This window comes from Larimichthys crocea, chromosome VIII (assembly GCF_000972845.2).
Source record: "Larimichthys crocea isolate SSNF chromosome VIII, L_crocea_2.0, whole genome shotgun sequence".
Lineage (NCBI taxonomy): Eukaryota > Metazoa > Chordata > Actinopteri > Sciaenidae > Larimichthys > Larimichthys crocea.
This window is the reverse complement of record NC_040018.1, coordinates 33,017,653-33,033,258: the sequence shown is the minus strand read 5'-3', so window position 1 is coordinate 33,033,258 and position 15,606 is coordinate 33,017,653. Positions and strand designations below refer to the sequence as shown.

The 15,606-nt window shown below is 47.8% G+C and overlaps 1 protein-coding gene across 6 annotated transcripts in view; it reads right to left on the bottom strand.

Moving 5' to 3' along the window:
- Positions 1 to 15,606, bottom strand: part of LOC104929042 (SH3 and multiple ankyrin repeat domains protein 2) — an 86,865-nt gene that overhangs the window by 27,651 nt on the left and 43,608 nt on the right. The window contains exons 8-15 of one of the 6 annotated variants that reach the window (XM_027281197.1): positions 9,207 to 9,342; positions 8,878 to 8,958; positions 8,749 to 8,757; positions 6,338 to 6,361; positions 5,422 to 5,460; positions 4,702 to 4,814; positions 4,036 to 4,141; positions 594 to 3,105 (exon numbers count right to left, since the gene is read on the bottom strand). In XM_027281197.1, coding sequence (XP_027136998.1) covers positions 594 to 3,105; positions 4,036 to 4,141; positions 4,702 to 4,814; positions 5,422 to 5,460; positions 6,338 to 6,361; positions 8,749 to 8,757; positions 8,878 to 8,958; positions 9,207 to 9,342 — 3,020 coding nt within the window. The remainder of the gene's footprint in view (positions 1 to 593; positions 3,106 to 4,035; positions 4,142 to 4,701; positions 4,815 to 5,421; positions 5,461 to 6,337; positions 6,362 to 8,748; positions 8,758 to 8,877; positions 8,959 to 9,206; positions 9,343 to 15,606) is intronic. The other 5 variants (XM_027281198.1, XM_027281199.1, XM_027281202.1 and 2 more) reach the window with 5 other exon arrangements.

Below are 15,606 nucleotides of genomic sequence, written 5' to 3'. Positions count from 1 at the left end.
GTGGCCAAAGGCTGAAAACAGCAAGATGATGAGCTGAATGAATGAATTCTACAAACCGAACAAACTGCAACCACAATCAAGTAAAAGCACTATTCTCTAATGCTGCTGCCGAGTATTGTGACTACAAATGATCGGCACAGTCGACTAAACTTCAAACATCAAATGACAAACATGCACGCCCCGACAGCCTCCGACAGAGCAGCCAGCTGAGTTGTAATGATCTAGACCTCGTAACATTTGGTTGCTCGCTAAAGGAACAGAAGCTGTATTCAACAAGACACAACTGACCATTGTGTCCCCCGACTTGGCGAAATAAAACCGAGCATGCATGGCTGGATATGTCAAGGAGTAAGTGAGAAAATGTTTTGCTGTATCGCGGGTGAACTAATGCTGTAATAACCCTACTGGCATTTCTAAAATTTCTAGGAAACTTTTACAACTCTCCCAAACCACTGAAATAAATTATAAAAATGATGTCAAAGAATATCTGGGACTGAAGCAGACCGCGCTTATTCAGGTCACTGAAAATTTACAGTATAGACACCAAAATAAGAAAAAAGCGTTCGGAAACCGAGGACTGACTTATCACATACCTCGTCCCGAAGGCCCCCCTGGTCCCCGTGGGGGAGTCGAGGCTTTCTCCTGGCTTGGCTGGCCTGTCGCGATTCATTTGCTGCAGAATGGAGCTCAGCTCGGTGATAACGGTGTTCTTGGAATCCGGTGTGGATGGAGGGCTGCGCAGCTCAGGGGGCTGATCGCCCCACAGCTTGGATGTCCTTTGAGTTGGAGTCCTAGGTGGTTCGGAGGATGAAGGGGGAGGGGGAGGGGCCTGAGGTGGTGACCCATATGACTCCGGGGGCTCTTCAATGAGAGCGTCATGATAAAGCGATGTTCTGTTGATGACAGACTTGCCCTTAGGTTTGGGCGGCACAGGGGGCCGATCCACCAGGAAGGCATGCCCGTCTGCGGTGGCATAGAGGCTCTCCAGAGTACTGTCGCAGAAGCCTCCCTCTGATGACAGGGTGGAGATGCTCGAAACGGTGCTGGTGGTCTCCATGTGCTGAGGATCTCCGCTACTGCGGCTGTCAACCTCTTCGATGCCCGAGTCGCCTACCCCTGACTCTGGGTCAGGTGGAGGAGGTGGATATGAGGGGGGCATGCTGTTTGCCACCCGTTTGTGATGATCACTGACAGACGGGGGAGCGTGAGCGTGGTATGATGGTAGAGGAGGTCCCCCGTTCCGTCTCTGTTGATGAAGCATCTCTGCAATGGCACTAGCCTGGTCATCAGGAATGTCGATACTGTTGGCAAACTCCAGCGGTGGGGGGAGCGGCTCTGAGAAGTCAAAATCCTCATCAATGTCAACTGAAGCCAAAGGAGGAGGGGGGATACGAAAGGGCAGCTTCACTGGTTCATCCAAGGACTCCCCCCCTAAGGGAACGCTCCTCCTCCGTGACGAGGATGGCTGGGGATTGACGGACAGTGTTGGAGCTTTGAGAGGATCGGGTTGGTTGGGGTCCTTCAGCTCAGATGGCCTGTTGCTGTCCTGCCCCTCCACGTCTTGGTTGTTCACCTTGTTGCTTGCGTCTGTGGTGGTGTGGACCATCAACAGCCCAGCTGACTTGGGTTGTGATGTGTCTGCCACATCCGCTGGTGCACTTTTCCTTTCCTCAACTGCCTGATGCTGCCGTTCTTCCCGTGCCCCATCGGACTCATACTTCTGCTCTGTCATCTGTCTCCGCAGGCCGCCTCGACCGGGCCGTCCCATGGTTGCGGTGGAGATCGCAGCAAAACTTGTCTCGATCCCAGAGCGTAGTTTGGTGTCGATAAACAGCGGTTGGTTGAGGTCTGGTTTGTGGCTTGGCTGAATTGGAAGGGACTGGGCTTCATGCTTGGGGGTTTGCTGAACCTGAGGAGGATTTTGTGGCTGATTCTGAGGATGGTTTTGTTGCTCCTTCATGGCCCGGTCACGAGCTGCCAGGGCCAGAGCTAGTGGTGAATTAGGGTCCAAGGGCTTGCCAGTGACAGGATGGAGGTAGGTCCCGTTGGCCCTGTAGTGGCTCTTCGGAGGAGTGGATGGGAGACTAACGGGACTGTCCAGGTTGGGACATTGACCTGTTCTGGTGTTTAGAGGCTCCCGCACCACTGTGGGCTCAGGAGTGTTGAAATCTGTCATGTTGCCACTACCGCCCCCAACAGGGGGACCAAGCTGTGACGCTGGAGGGGGAGCCAATATCCTTCGAAGCCGCTCATCGCTACTGAACATGCCTTCATCGATGGACTTTGACTGGCGAAGGCGAGGGGTTGGTGTGGGACTAGTGAAGTCATCATCCCCCATGTCGATTGACTGGAAGGCAATTGAGTGCTTTTTTGCCTCTAGCCTCTTCTCCCGGTCCCGTACTGCCCCGGCAATAGCTGCCGCAAAGGGGTTGTTTAGAGAAAGAGGGTCTTCAGGACGCAAACCTCCGCTTCCACCAACATTGGGCGTGAGAGGTGGGTGTTCAGGGGTGGTGGGCTCAATCTCCATACTGCTACCCTGGCTGCTCTTGCCACTGCTGCTGGTGGAGGGCTCCTTAACGATGATCGTGGGTATGGGGATGGAGGAGCACGTTCGTTCTACAGGTGTAGTGGGCATGGAAACCGGGCCCGAGGGGCTTGCTGGCATGTGACATGTTTTTTCAGGACTGTCCTCAACATTGGGCTGCTTTACCAGCATGCCCTTCCTTCGAGCTGGTTTTGCTGGCACATACAGTGTCTTATTGCCCACCTCGGAGTAAGGGTTCTCTGGCACGGGCGTACGCCCTCGAGTGCGTGTGCTCTCAAACTGCTCTGAGCTCTGGCGGAAATATCCACGCCTTAACGTACCAACGTCGGTGGTTCGGCTTATGGTTGTCACTGCATTGGGTGAGTTCTGGGTGAAACTGGGCCGTGTGGTGCCATAGCTCTTGGGTGTAGGGCCAGCAGCTGAGTTGTAGGCGGGTGGCGATGGGGGTGAAATGGCTGGGGGAGGAGGGATGTCCTCTGAGGTGTCGGGCATTGAGAGGCTGCGGGAGAACTTGAGTAGGGGCGGTGTGAGGAATCCCTGTTTCTCATCCTCCGATGTACCTTGAAGAAATGGAGCAGAAAGAAAAAATATGTGAGGACCTGAGGGAGACATCGCTATTTTTTATTTCCAGCACGGCCTCCTCTTTGCACAGGAAATGTCTCATTTATTGATGGGAGCTCTTTCTTAACCTTTATTTATCCAAGCAGGGGGTTCCTGAAATGTGTGAGAGGCCGGCTGGATAAGAAAAGTAGCCCACTATAAAATGTTACACCAAGTGGGAATTTCGCCACCAGCTGATTGATATTAAAATCGATTTATTTATCTCAATTAAAGGACTGAAATGGCTTGCACACATCAGATTTGTTCAGAAATGTAGAGACATTTAGATAGAAAAGCAGCATTCTAGAGGGGACTTGATAAATATTAAGCTTTAACTGGCATTTAGGGATTTATGGAACTTTGCTGAGGATGCTCGTTTACTTTAGTAAAAGCCTCTTTTCATTTGTACAGTTACAGTTTTTAACTGTTAAAGTTGGAGGAGGAAACGCCCTCCTCAGGGCACCACACAGTCAGTCACAGTCACATTTTTCCCCAAGTGTCATCAAATCAGAACACGTTAAAAGTGCCCTCAATGCAATTATTGCGAGAAAAGCCTTTTTTTTTTTTTTTTGTTATAATAATGATGGCACTGCAAATCAAAAGAGCTGTGAGTAACATTAGCCTGCATGACGTCCCTCTAGTTCAGCAGTGAGAATGAGGTTTCAGCATATGCTTAATGACCTCCAATATTATCGCCTGAAAGCACACTTTGCTGACTGGATCATTCTAATTTATCTATAATTAGCTTTAATATTGCTCGAGCACATAGAGCAAGTCCTCTGAGCATTAACAGAATATTACGACAAGCTAAAAGCACAAGGTACCCGGACATGCAGTTCACAACTCCAGCTGACACTCACACAACCACACACACTCTCACTGTATCATACCTATGGACTTCTGCTTTTTCATAGTGCCCTTCTCAGGTATCCCCAAGAAGGCCCCTGGCACAGTGGGCGGCACCACTGCTACTCCCTGGCGGTCATGATACATGGACTGAAAACCAGAATTCTGTTAGTGATTTACACAGAAACACACACTTTTCATTTGCTCCCTGCCAACACCAACAGCGTTTAGTTTCAGATAATCAAAAATAAGCGATAAAACAAACCGCTGGTATCAAATTGTGTTTAGGGAATAGTGGAGGTGGCAAATAATACAGCCTCTTATCTGAACACATTTAACAGGAATACAATACTCTGAAAACTAACATTACACAGTAACCATATTAAAGCAGTGTTACACAAGAGGGAGTGCTGTTATACTGAATATCAGCACGCTGTGATTATCTTTGGAGTTCATAACGTGCCGATATTCAGTGTAACAGAATGACCTTGAGTCTTTTATTGAACAGCTCTACAAACTCCAGCGCAGGGAGCGCTTTGTCTCGCTAAAGAAACACCAGGTAAGGTAGGATAAGTTTGTCCGACGTTGACTGCTGTTGATTGATGGTTGTGTATTGATTACTGACGGTGGCTGATCAGGTTTATCGTCAGCTGATCGTATCCAGTTTCTAACAGCAGTAAATGGTCACATGCTCAGTTTTGGTCACTTACATTCATGTCAGCTGCTGTCACCAAACAGCGGCTGGATGGGCGTGGTTTGATTGTGGCGATCTTCATATCGACGGGCGACGTCTTCTGCGCGTGCGTCATCTCTTCCACTTTGTCTGCAAGAGAAAACGAGCCAGTGAGCGTCGAGAACGTTGAGCGCGTGACTTAACTTTGCAATGCCTTAGTGAGGTTCTCATGGGCCAAACGCAAGCTGATCATTCACAGTGACCCTTCCCTGTTTTTGCAGATGAAACTGAAACAAAAAGAAAAACACTGAAATAAATTTCTGGGGGGCGAGGGGAGGGGGGCACAGGAGGACTGTGATGAAATGCGTCGGGTGTGTCCAGCCTTGCAAGCCGTGCAAGCTCTTTCCAAACAGCCGACTCAGCAGCATCATCCAACTCTCAGGGTTGTTCCCTCGTTAAATGTAAAAAATGAGCAATGGATGTGAAGTCTGTCAAGTTTGCCGTTCTCTTTCCCAGCCTGAGTTTTTTCCCTCCGAGCCCGCAACGTGGGAAAGGTGTCAACGGCAAATTTGGCAGCACTGAACTTCCCTCTGGTGTGTGTGTGATGATGCCATCAGATAGAGAGTCCACCTAACAGGGGTTTCTGCTCAGAGAAGCTACATGCTAGCCCTGATCCAGCCTCCTGGACTGTGTCACCTCCCTGGCCTAGCTCTGTCGGGATGTAAGAAAGCTTCCATGCATTTGGGGGAGTGATTACTTAGAGTGACTTGGAAAACAATCCTCTTCTTCTGCGCATCTACACACAGAGGAGAGGGGAGAGGTGGGGAGGGGAGGAGAGGGGGAGGAAAGGAGTGTCAATGACCTTCACTACAAAACACACACACACACACACACACACACACACACACACACACACACACACACACACAACAGAAGAAATGCACATTTCCTCTCTCTCTCTCTCCGACCTGTCTCCAAATCGGTTTGCAGCTACAGCATATCAGACAACGTGCAACACGGTTGCCCTGGAAACCTATCTGTGAGTGAAACATTTCCTGGAATAAACCTCCCCCTCCTCACACAAACACAAACACACACCTACAGTTACACGCACACACACACACACACACACACACACACACACACAGCCTGCAACACAAGAGGACACATAAAGAAAAGAGACACGACAGCAAACCTTTTTCAGGTCAGGTAAAATGAACAAACATTGACTTACAGCAACAGTAGCTGCACACACGTTATGTTACGTCATGGTTACTTTGAATTCGAAAGTAAATCATGTGCTCCTGAATCCTCTGGTTCTGCCTGTACGAAGAGTTTACGGAGCGACACCGTTCAATCAAAACTGAATCCACGCGGTGTGAGATCTAAACCGAGAGTCGAGGAAAGACACGGTAATCTGTGGACAGGGGAGCTGAAACATCTTTCTCTTTTATGTCACATTAAACCATGCACCAACAACACACTGGAAGTCATGCAGATACTGTACACTACGGGCTACACCGATCGGTTGCACTGAAAGTCAAACGTCAGACAAATCAAATCTAGAAATACTGAAAATAAAGTGTCAGTGTTAGTTAATCACAGTGAGGTGGGGAGGGAGGTACATGACAGAAAACACTGGATCAGACTTAAACATGCCTACGGACACTTACCACCTTTCTTTTTCCTTAGAGTTGCTTAAAGGGGCGACACAAAAAGATTTCTGAGTCTTTAAAGCACAAACAGGCTCAAAGCTTCCCAACACAACATTTAATGTCAAGTGTGTTTAAATCGTCCTGCAGCAGATGCACGCTGCGTGCATCCCATGATTGACACTCATATTCTTAAACAATGCTGCCGAGCGGCGCTGACACTATTATAAATGCACAAAGTAAAGAATGAAATGCGAATGTAGCAGCTCTATAAAAAACACGCTGACCACAGGTTTCTTTTCTGTCAGCATTCTTCCTGCAATATAAGTCGATTCCCTCTGCTGTCATTTATTTATTCATTCACCTTTTATCTCTCTGCACACCTTTGACACACACACACACACACACACACACACACACACACACACACACACACACAATAGAAACACAATAAAGTCAGACTTGTCTTGTCTCACAGCCTGAGCTGAAATCTTTGGTGAACTGGTGAATATTTACTTAATCAATGACGTAATCAATAATCTAAATTGTTAAGAGTCTGTATCATGACAAGTTTTGAACGCACAGAGCAGCCATGTTTTACAAGACGTTTAACGGTTTACGAGATGATCTGTAAAAATCTGAGGATCAACCTCGAGCGTGATCGCTTCGATATTTGATCAAATACAGAAAAACAGGGAAATTTATGCAGTATGAGATAATTCATAGATTTTATTTCACTCCTTCCAAACTACACAGAACGGGCTGAACAGGAAATACCTGTGGTGTGAAATAGGAACATTTCTACATGTTTGTGGACTGTGTTGGAACATGTGATGAATGGCCGTGCCTGTATCAGACTGTGTTTGTTAGGGGACTAATATAAAATATGGCTGAATATGAACGGGGAGTTTAAAGGTCGGTTCAGATCATGTTTGATAAACTATCTGTTGATTTGATGTTCATGTGTGTGAGTGAATAAAAACTAAAACCAGTTCATGGACAAACAGGAAGAATCATCACATAAAATCATCTCATTATATAAATATATATCCATCCACCCATCATCTGGCTGGAGCCCATCCCAGCTGAGAGAGGCGGGGTCCACCCTGCTCATCACAGAGCACATAGAGACAAACAACCATTACATAAATATACATATATACTGTATATATAATGTATGTTTTATAGGCAGGTTCATTCCCATGCTGGATTCAGTCGCCTACCTCCTGTAAGCGTGACTGGAAGATGATCATGCGTCATTGATAACATCCTCACTGTCAATGTAAGAGCTGCACTAACTTTCTGCAAACGTAAATGGAACGTTCTCCCGTCGTCGCTCCACATGCAAAACATCCAACATGATGCCTGCGAGTGTCCGATGAAGAGTCGGAGGCAGCTGCACACCTCCACCTCCTCCACCTCCTCCACCTCCTCCACCTCCTCCGACTCTTCCGTCTGATGTGAACTGCTCTGTGCAGCGTGAAGTCAGATCGAGGTTGTAATTATGATCCGCTGATGTGTTTTGTTCGGCTGCGCTGCAAACACAGAGACCAGTTTCGCTTCTGACGGAGTCGCTGCTCGACGAGCGTCGGCTGGAGTATTAAACTGCACTTGCTGTTACCACGGCAACGACGAGTGTTGCCAAATCAACCAGCACTGAAATCTCAAGGATTACAACTTTGACATAATCAGTAAGGTCAAAATAAATCAACACATTGATGAAGGAAAGACCTGTGATCAGGTGACCGGGTCTCTGTCACTCGTACGTCTGTTCTGTAACTTTGGGCTCCGGGTCGGCTTGGTGAAATAAAAGGCTGAAAGACAGACGCCGAGCTGGGCTGCAGCTGCTGGACTAGTCAGTGATATCAGCTGCTGCATCACGATCTCTTTCCTGGATCTCTCTCATGCTGCCTTCACACCTCGTGTCCTCTGGCCTTTTATCCTTTCCACCTCTACAGCTCCTCTCGGGCCTGCTCAGCACCGATGTGGCCTGTTGTGTCTCTTTCTGCTCATGTGTCTGAGAAACGCTGACTGCTCTGTCTGTCAGGAGGTATTAGGACAGCACAGCACTTTTAATGCCGCGCACAGAGGGAGCTCTGAGGTGGTTCTCGCCACACACACAGGAAAAACAACAGAAAACAGAGAAATACAGCCGTGCTAATGTCAGATTCTCTGGACCTGTTTGCTCCTCGCAGCCACAGCGACAGCTCAGGACTCCTTCATGCATGATGGCAGAGGAGGACGGAGATGAGGAGGGAGGAAAGGCCAAAAAAACAAATCAACAAATTCTTTTTTTAAGAGTCAAATTAAAAGAAATGATGCAAACTTAAATTGCATTAGCCGGAACAAAAGCTGCATTCAGCCGGGGCGAGCCGATGGATGCTGCGGTAAGCGAATGGATGGTGAAAGGTTGCGCAGCATTAACTGCTTACCTTTATCCACTATGTGGAGATTAGACAACCAGTGAGGAAGAGGAGCAGAGGAGACAGAAGGCTTGTTAGACACACACACTCTTCCTGCTACTGACAGCGTGAGGAAAAGTCAAAGCAGGACGTCCTTACCGAGTTCCTCCAGCTCGGAGGTCATGGACTTGGAGCGCATGGACAGGGCTGTGGTGGGGGCTCGCTTTGGGGGTGGAGGAGCTGGAGGACACAGACAGACCAAACACAGACATGTCAGTTTGTGGTTTACAGACATCAAGCAGCTTCAGATTCTCTCATAGACACTTCTGCTCCTGTTCTGTTTGCTGTTTGCTTTGTGAACTCCGGAGTACGTCGGGTTATTACATCACAGCTCGTCAGTGTTTGGTGCTTTGATACAGGATCTGGATCAGTCAGCAGCTGCCTCCTCCATCTTATTACACAAAGTACAACACTCAGGCCGCTCTTACCTTTTTTGCGTGCCGTGTCCTCGGGGTCCAGATTCCGGCTCACCGTCACCACCTTGATCAGGAGCCGGTTTCCTCCCTGGCGGATCATGTTGACCACCTGTCTGTGGCCCACCTTCACCACGTTCTCCTGGTTCACCTGCGAAAAGCACGACACGGCAGCAGAGCGATGAGCGGATGGAAAATCTTTAAGACTCAACAACTTTCACAATCTGCAGAATGATCTGACATGACTGGTGTCAGCGGGCAGAAACTGGACTCGCTGTCAATGTTCACACAAACCAAATTTAAAGCAACAATCAGAGGTTACACACAACGGCTCATCAGATGATGTCGTAAGAACTTAACCAACCACGAGGAAGAGGGCGGGACTACCGTCAGTGTACTAATGATGACGGAGTGGGTGTAGAGCAGGACTGGAGGAGTCACTCCTCTCAGGTGTGTGTGTGTGTACAGACAGACATCTGTCTCACTCTCCTTTCAGCTTTGTTACACGTCACATCATGGACTGATGCAGAGATGTATGAAGTACTGGAGTAAAGGAGTGGAGTAGAAGTACAAGTGCTATATCAAAAAACTGACTTGAGTAGAAGTTGAAGTGTTCTTTAAACACCATACTTAAGTAAAAGTACTAAAGTATTCAAAATGTTTTGTACTTAAGTATTGCAAGTAGAAGTATGTAAAAAATTGCTACTCACTGAAAGTACAAGTACAAGTACAAGTACTGTTGTTTATATTATTTCAAATATTTATTAAGGCACAACTTCTAATGTTACAGTGTTACAATGTTCATGGTAGAGTTCTGTGATTTCCCATGGTCTGTGAATGCGTCTGAATGAATGCGAGAGCGAGGGGGCGGGGCAGCAGGTGAGAGAGCGCACCTGGGTGTCAGGTGTATGACGTACGGCGCATGAGCGAGGTTGATGTGAGACCGGGACTGTTCTGTTGGGTTTTTGGCGTGGTTCCGGCCGACAGTCACCGAGTCCTGGAACCAAACCGTTCAGCAATAAATGCAGTTTGTTCAATATCGCCTCGTCATTCATCACGTGTCCGGCTGGACGCTACAATAGTAACGAGTAACGACTCAGCACATGAAAAATGTATCGGAGTAAAAGTATTAAATTCATCAAAAATATGTAGTGCAGTAAAAGTGGAAGTTGGGGAAAAAAATAATACTCCAAAAAAGTACAGATACTGCATTTTAGTACATAAGTACAGTACTTAAGTAGTTCCACTTCGTTACTATACATCTCTGGACTGATGACATTAGCTTCCTGTCTAAGATCAACAACAAGGTGCCGGAGAACCCGACACTCTGGACCTTTAACATTCCCTCCTTTGATTCATCCTGCAGAGAAACGACTCGCAGCACGATGCAGACTTCATGAAAAGTTCCGGTCTGACGCTGATCTGGGATCTGTGTGAACATGGCGATGGTTTGGTGTGAGCTCGCTGCCAAACTTCATGATTTCAGTTTGATGCTGGCAGCAGCAGAGAGAGCTCGGGCCGGAGAACGAGCTGGTTCACAGCGACAAAGTTAGAACCAAACTTAATGTTTGTCTGCAGCCAGAACACACACACACACACACACACACACACACACACACTTCTCTCAAACATCCATGCGTGCCCACATGGGTGTTTTTTAATCTCATTACTGCTCGTCTAATTTAATATGGACCCTGATGCTGCTGCTGCTGCAGCGCTCTCCATCTCCTCTCCGCTCTGCTCCACCCCTCCGCTCGTCTTCTAGACAAATAGTGGAGGAGAGGTCAGATGGAGACGGAGAGAGAGAGCGGCCTCGAGCGACGGAGGAATGATGGATGGATGGAGGAGGGAGAGAAAGCTCGAGTCGAGGATGAGGGAAAAATGTAGAGGATGATTGGAGTGACAGCAGCGAGGGGAAGTGATGAAGACAGAGGAGTGGACACACACATACACACACACACACACACACACACACACACACACACACACACACACACACACACACACACACCTCTCCTGTGGCCGGGCGTCACAAGGGCGGACATTTTGGTAATTAGAGAGAAATGCTCAAACAGCTGTTTCAGTGTGACCTCGTGTTCCCTCTGTCGCGCTCCATCACACACACACACACACACACACACACACACACACACACACTCCGTTCCACACACACACATGTACACACAAGTACACAAGTCCACATATATGGTTAGCCTTATGTAATCCGCTCTGCCTTTCCACCACGTTATGTAACTACGCTGGAAGGATGGATACACACACACACACACATACACACACACACACACACACACACACACACACACACACATTCTCTCTGCTGACTCGACCAACAGGAAACATTTAAACATACAATCTGTCTCTTCAACATAAAGACTTCCAACACTGTGATTTACCACATTTCACCCGACACCTAAACGTCTCTTTCTAAACCTAAAAGAACGGCTGACCTTGAACACAACAGGTAGAGCGACTACTTCCTGTTTGATCACCACTGACGCTCCAATCACAGCTGAATGAAGATGATCTGATGTCAAAGCGTCTCACACAGAGGTGTGAACTCCACGGCAGCCATCTGCTGCCAAAGATCATCTCTGAGCAGACTCCGGGGGTTCTGATCTTCCCCCTATAGACCACCTGTCACATCATCAAACCTCCAACATGGTCAGTGTGTGAACATGACGACGTCTGGCCCAGCCGACCCCGGAGAACACGCTCAACACCAGCTCGTATCCTAACCCTAACCCTAACCCTATCACTGGAGGAAACACTCCAACGTGAAGTGACAAATGGAAATGTTTTGAGCACAGCCCGTCTGCGGCGTGGACGAACGCTCTGAGTAAGTGGACTTTGAGTAAAAAAAAGTTTAATCTCTAACAACAGTCAGCATTTTTAAAAACATCATTCGCTGTTGGAGAAACTCTCTCACTAATCTCTGGATTTATTTTGCACGTCAGCTCCGTCGCCGCCGTGTGAACGAGAAGTGATCGATCCGTTTTAAACGTGAATGATATTAAAATAAATCACCCTCATGGAGCTGCTGCAGGTCTGTAACTAACCGCCCAGACCATCAGGCGTCAAGGGGCAAATCAATGAGCCAGCTATCAGTTACATGCAGACGATTAGTGATATTGATTAGTTCCCACAGTCATTGATACTCGAGTGAACGCAGCCGTCACACGAGTGTGTTACACAGTGATTTATTGAACGAGCGAGTGAGTGAGTGAGTGAGTGAGTGAGTGAGTGAGTGAGTGAGTGAGTGAGCGAGTGAGTGAGTGAGTGAGTGAGTGAGCGAGTGAGTGAGCGAGCGAGTGAGTGAGTGAGCGAGTGAGTGAGCGAGTGCATTAAAGTAAAAAGAAAGATGACGCCTCGAGGACGTGACGTGCCAACACGCTTGTGAACCAATAACCACAGAAATAAAAACAGCAGCAGCTTTATGGCTGAACATTAACAGCTCAATCAATAGTACACACACACACACACACACACACGAAGATGTAGAAACCAGGTCTCCTCCGTCAGACCCAGCAGAAGCCATTATCATCATCAGAACTATTAGAACAGTTCCACAACATTAAGTCTGTGTGATCACTCAGCTTCAGCTCATTCACTGATCGACCACTTCTAATCTGACGTACTCGTGAAATGACACGCTGTGAATCCAGTCTGTCAGAGCAGGGAGGGGTCAGCTGACCCGTCCTCACTGATACAAACACAGACACAAGCAGTCAGACTAAACACGGAAAGGTTTGAACAGATATCTGGAGGCAAGAGGTCGACATTCTGCTCCAACAGAAGCAGAAACATCTCTAGACGACGCTGCAGAGTTTCCATCAGACGTTGGTTTGGGGACTCGAACCCTGCACGGGGCGGGATAACCTCCCCGAGTCAGGAACCTGCTACACTGGAGTCTTTAATCTTTGATTACTTCATATTTATGGATGTAAATTCAGTTTAAATCAGCTTTGATATAAAAAGGTGTCGCTCCAGCTAAAACAAACAGCAGCCTCCTACTCAAGCCATGTGAACTAAAAACATTAAATTAAGGATGAATGTCAGATGAATGTGCACAGAAGCTGACTCTGAAGTCCAACATGGAAATGAACAGAGAGAAACTTTCATGGAAAAGGTGAGAGAAGAGGGACAGCAGACAGCAGCTTCCATACTCCAACCATCAAACGAGTGTGAGTGTTTACTGGTCGGTCACCTCGTTCTGGTCAGGGACTCATGAAGGGAACAGAACTCTGACTCGTCAGGGGATCCGATCAGACACCAGGGTTCTCCTTTCCCAGATTTAAAATCCAGATTTCCGGCCTGCCTGCAGCTTTGTGTGCTGAGGTGAAACGAGAGCAGGGATCGCTGTGACACTAAAAGGTGAGCTGGAGGTCCACCATGTAACACCGATGATGAAGGAACAGAACCATCCGGATCCAGCAGATCAGCTCAGTGTAACTCAGAGCTGTGTATCATGTAAAATATAATGACAGCAGTATCCATAGCAGTACCCTTGAAGTGATACTCATAGTACTTCATTTGATACGTGGTGTCGAAGCGGTTCAGCCTGATGTTTGCTGAGCTGACCCTCAAAGAACGCCACACATACAGTCTGTGTGTAGCTGCCAATCACACATCACATTACACTGAAGAAGGCCTGCTGTGATTGGCTGCAAACAGAACAACAAAGTCATTTTCTTCTTTTTAAATCTGGGCACAAAAAGATCGAACGCTGACTCATTTATTTCATCCTAACTTTAAGGTATCAAGTACCGCTACCCGGCCCAGATCCGGACATCTGCTGCAGCGCTCCTTTACCGGGCTGTGGGTCATTGGCTACCGGGCCAAATAAAAAAAAATATGTTATTGATGATCAGAGTCTGAAAGATGACTGGATTCATGTGTCTGTGCCTGTTACCCCAGAAATGAAGAATGACGAGCACACTGCACATGAGAACACACTTCACGTGTCAATGACGGGAGCGGCTCGATGCAGAGGAACGAGCTCAGGGCTCGCACTGACTCATTTAGTTATTATTATTTATTACTATTTATTTATTTATGCACTTTATGTTTGCTTTATGTCTGATGTATCATTTTATTCTGTCATATTTATCAACACCTGAAGGCGAAACCTGTCCATGCTAACTAATACATAAATAATGTATTACACACACACACACACGCACACACACACACACACACACACACACACACGTACCTGCACACTGCTGCATACCTTCACTCACACATGAAAGCAGCAGCGTTCATCAGCACGGAGCTGATCTGCATCTCTGAATTCTCTGCATGTGTTTTCTCCTTGTAGGAAGCTGGAGTACATCAAAGCAGGCTCATTAAATACTGAAGTGTGTGTGTGTGTGTGTGTGTGTGTGTGTGTGTGTGTGTGTGAAACATAAAGAAGGGTAAAGTAAAGGGATGAAATAGGATGAAGGAGAGAGGCAGGGAAGATGGAGACAAGAGTTTTATTCTGATGACTCAGAGTCCTACTTAGAAGAGTCTTGACTCTGATGAATCATGTGGCTGAATATCAAACCGACAATGAGAGTGTGTACACACACACACACACACACACACACACACACACATACACACACACACTCTGCATGCAGTACTCCATTCCTTCAGCGGTGGCCTCCTTCAAACCAGCACATCAGCTCCACCCATACTCTATGAATATTCCTGGAAACACACACACACACACACACACACACACACACACACTGCTTCTCTTTAAATACACTCTGTACACGACGTACGACTTGAAGCTGGAGCGGATTAACTGAAGGAACCTGCTGTGTGCGGGAGTCCAGATCAGCGACAGGACGAGTCACGAGACGGAGCCGTCGGCCAATGGCTGAGCAGAAACAGAAAGCCTGTCATGCAGCACAGAGGAGGACACTGATGGATAGTTCACGCCGTTAACTACCGCACAGATCCAAACAGTCGCCGGAGCGGCGACAGACGCAAACCCACGTCTGCATCACACCCCGAGCTCACGCCCACCCCCCCGACACAGCAGCCCCCGGGCAGCACTGTGCTCCTCCCTGTGATCATCTGTTTGGACTCACACCACAGTGACAGGTTCAAAGGTCAGTTACATACAGCAGCACAGTAACTCCTCCACCCACAGCACAGGGGTCATTAGGCAGAGAGAGGGGACGACCACAGGCTGGAACTGAACCCGGGTCAGGACTCTACCCTGGTTCCCCTGAGTCTCATGTTTCAGCTGACTCATGTTTTAATTCTTTCTTCGTCATCTGTGATATGAAGACTTCAGCTTTGTGTGCGTCATGCTCATAATTCACTTATTAAGTCCCAGCAGTGCAGCACAGAGCGATTCTCCCGCCGGGCTGCTGTCAGTGGACGGAGCAGAGGAGGCTGC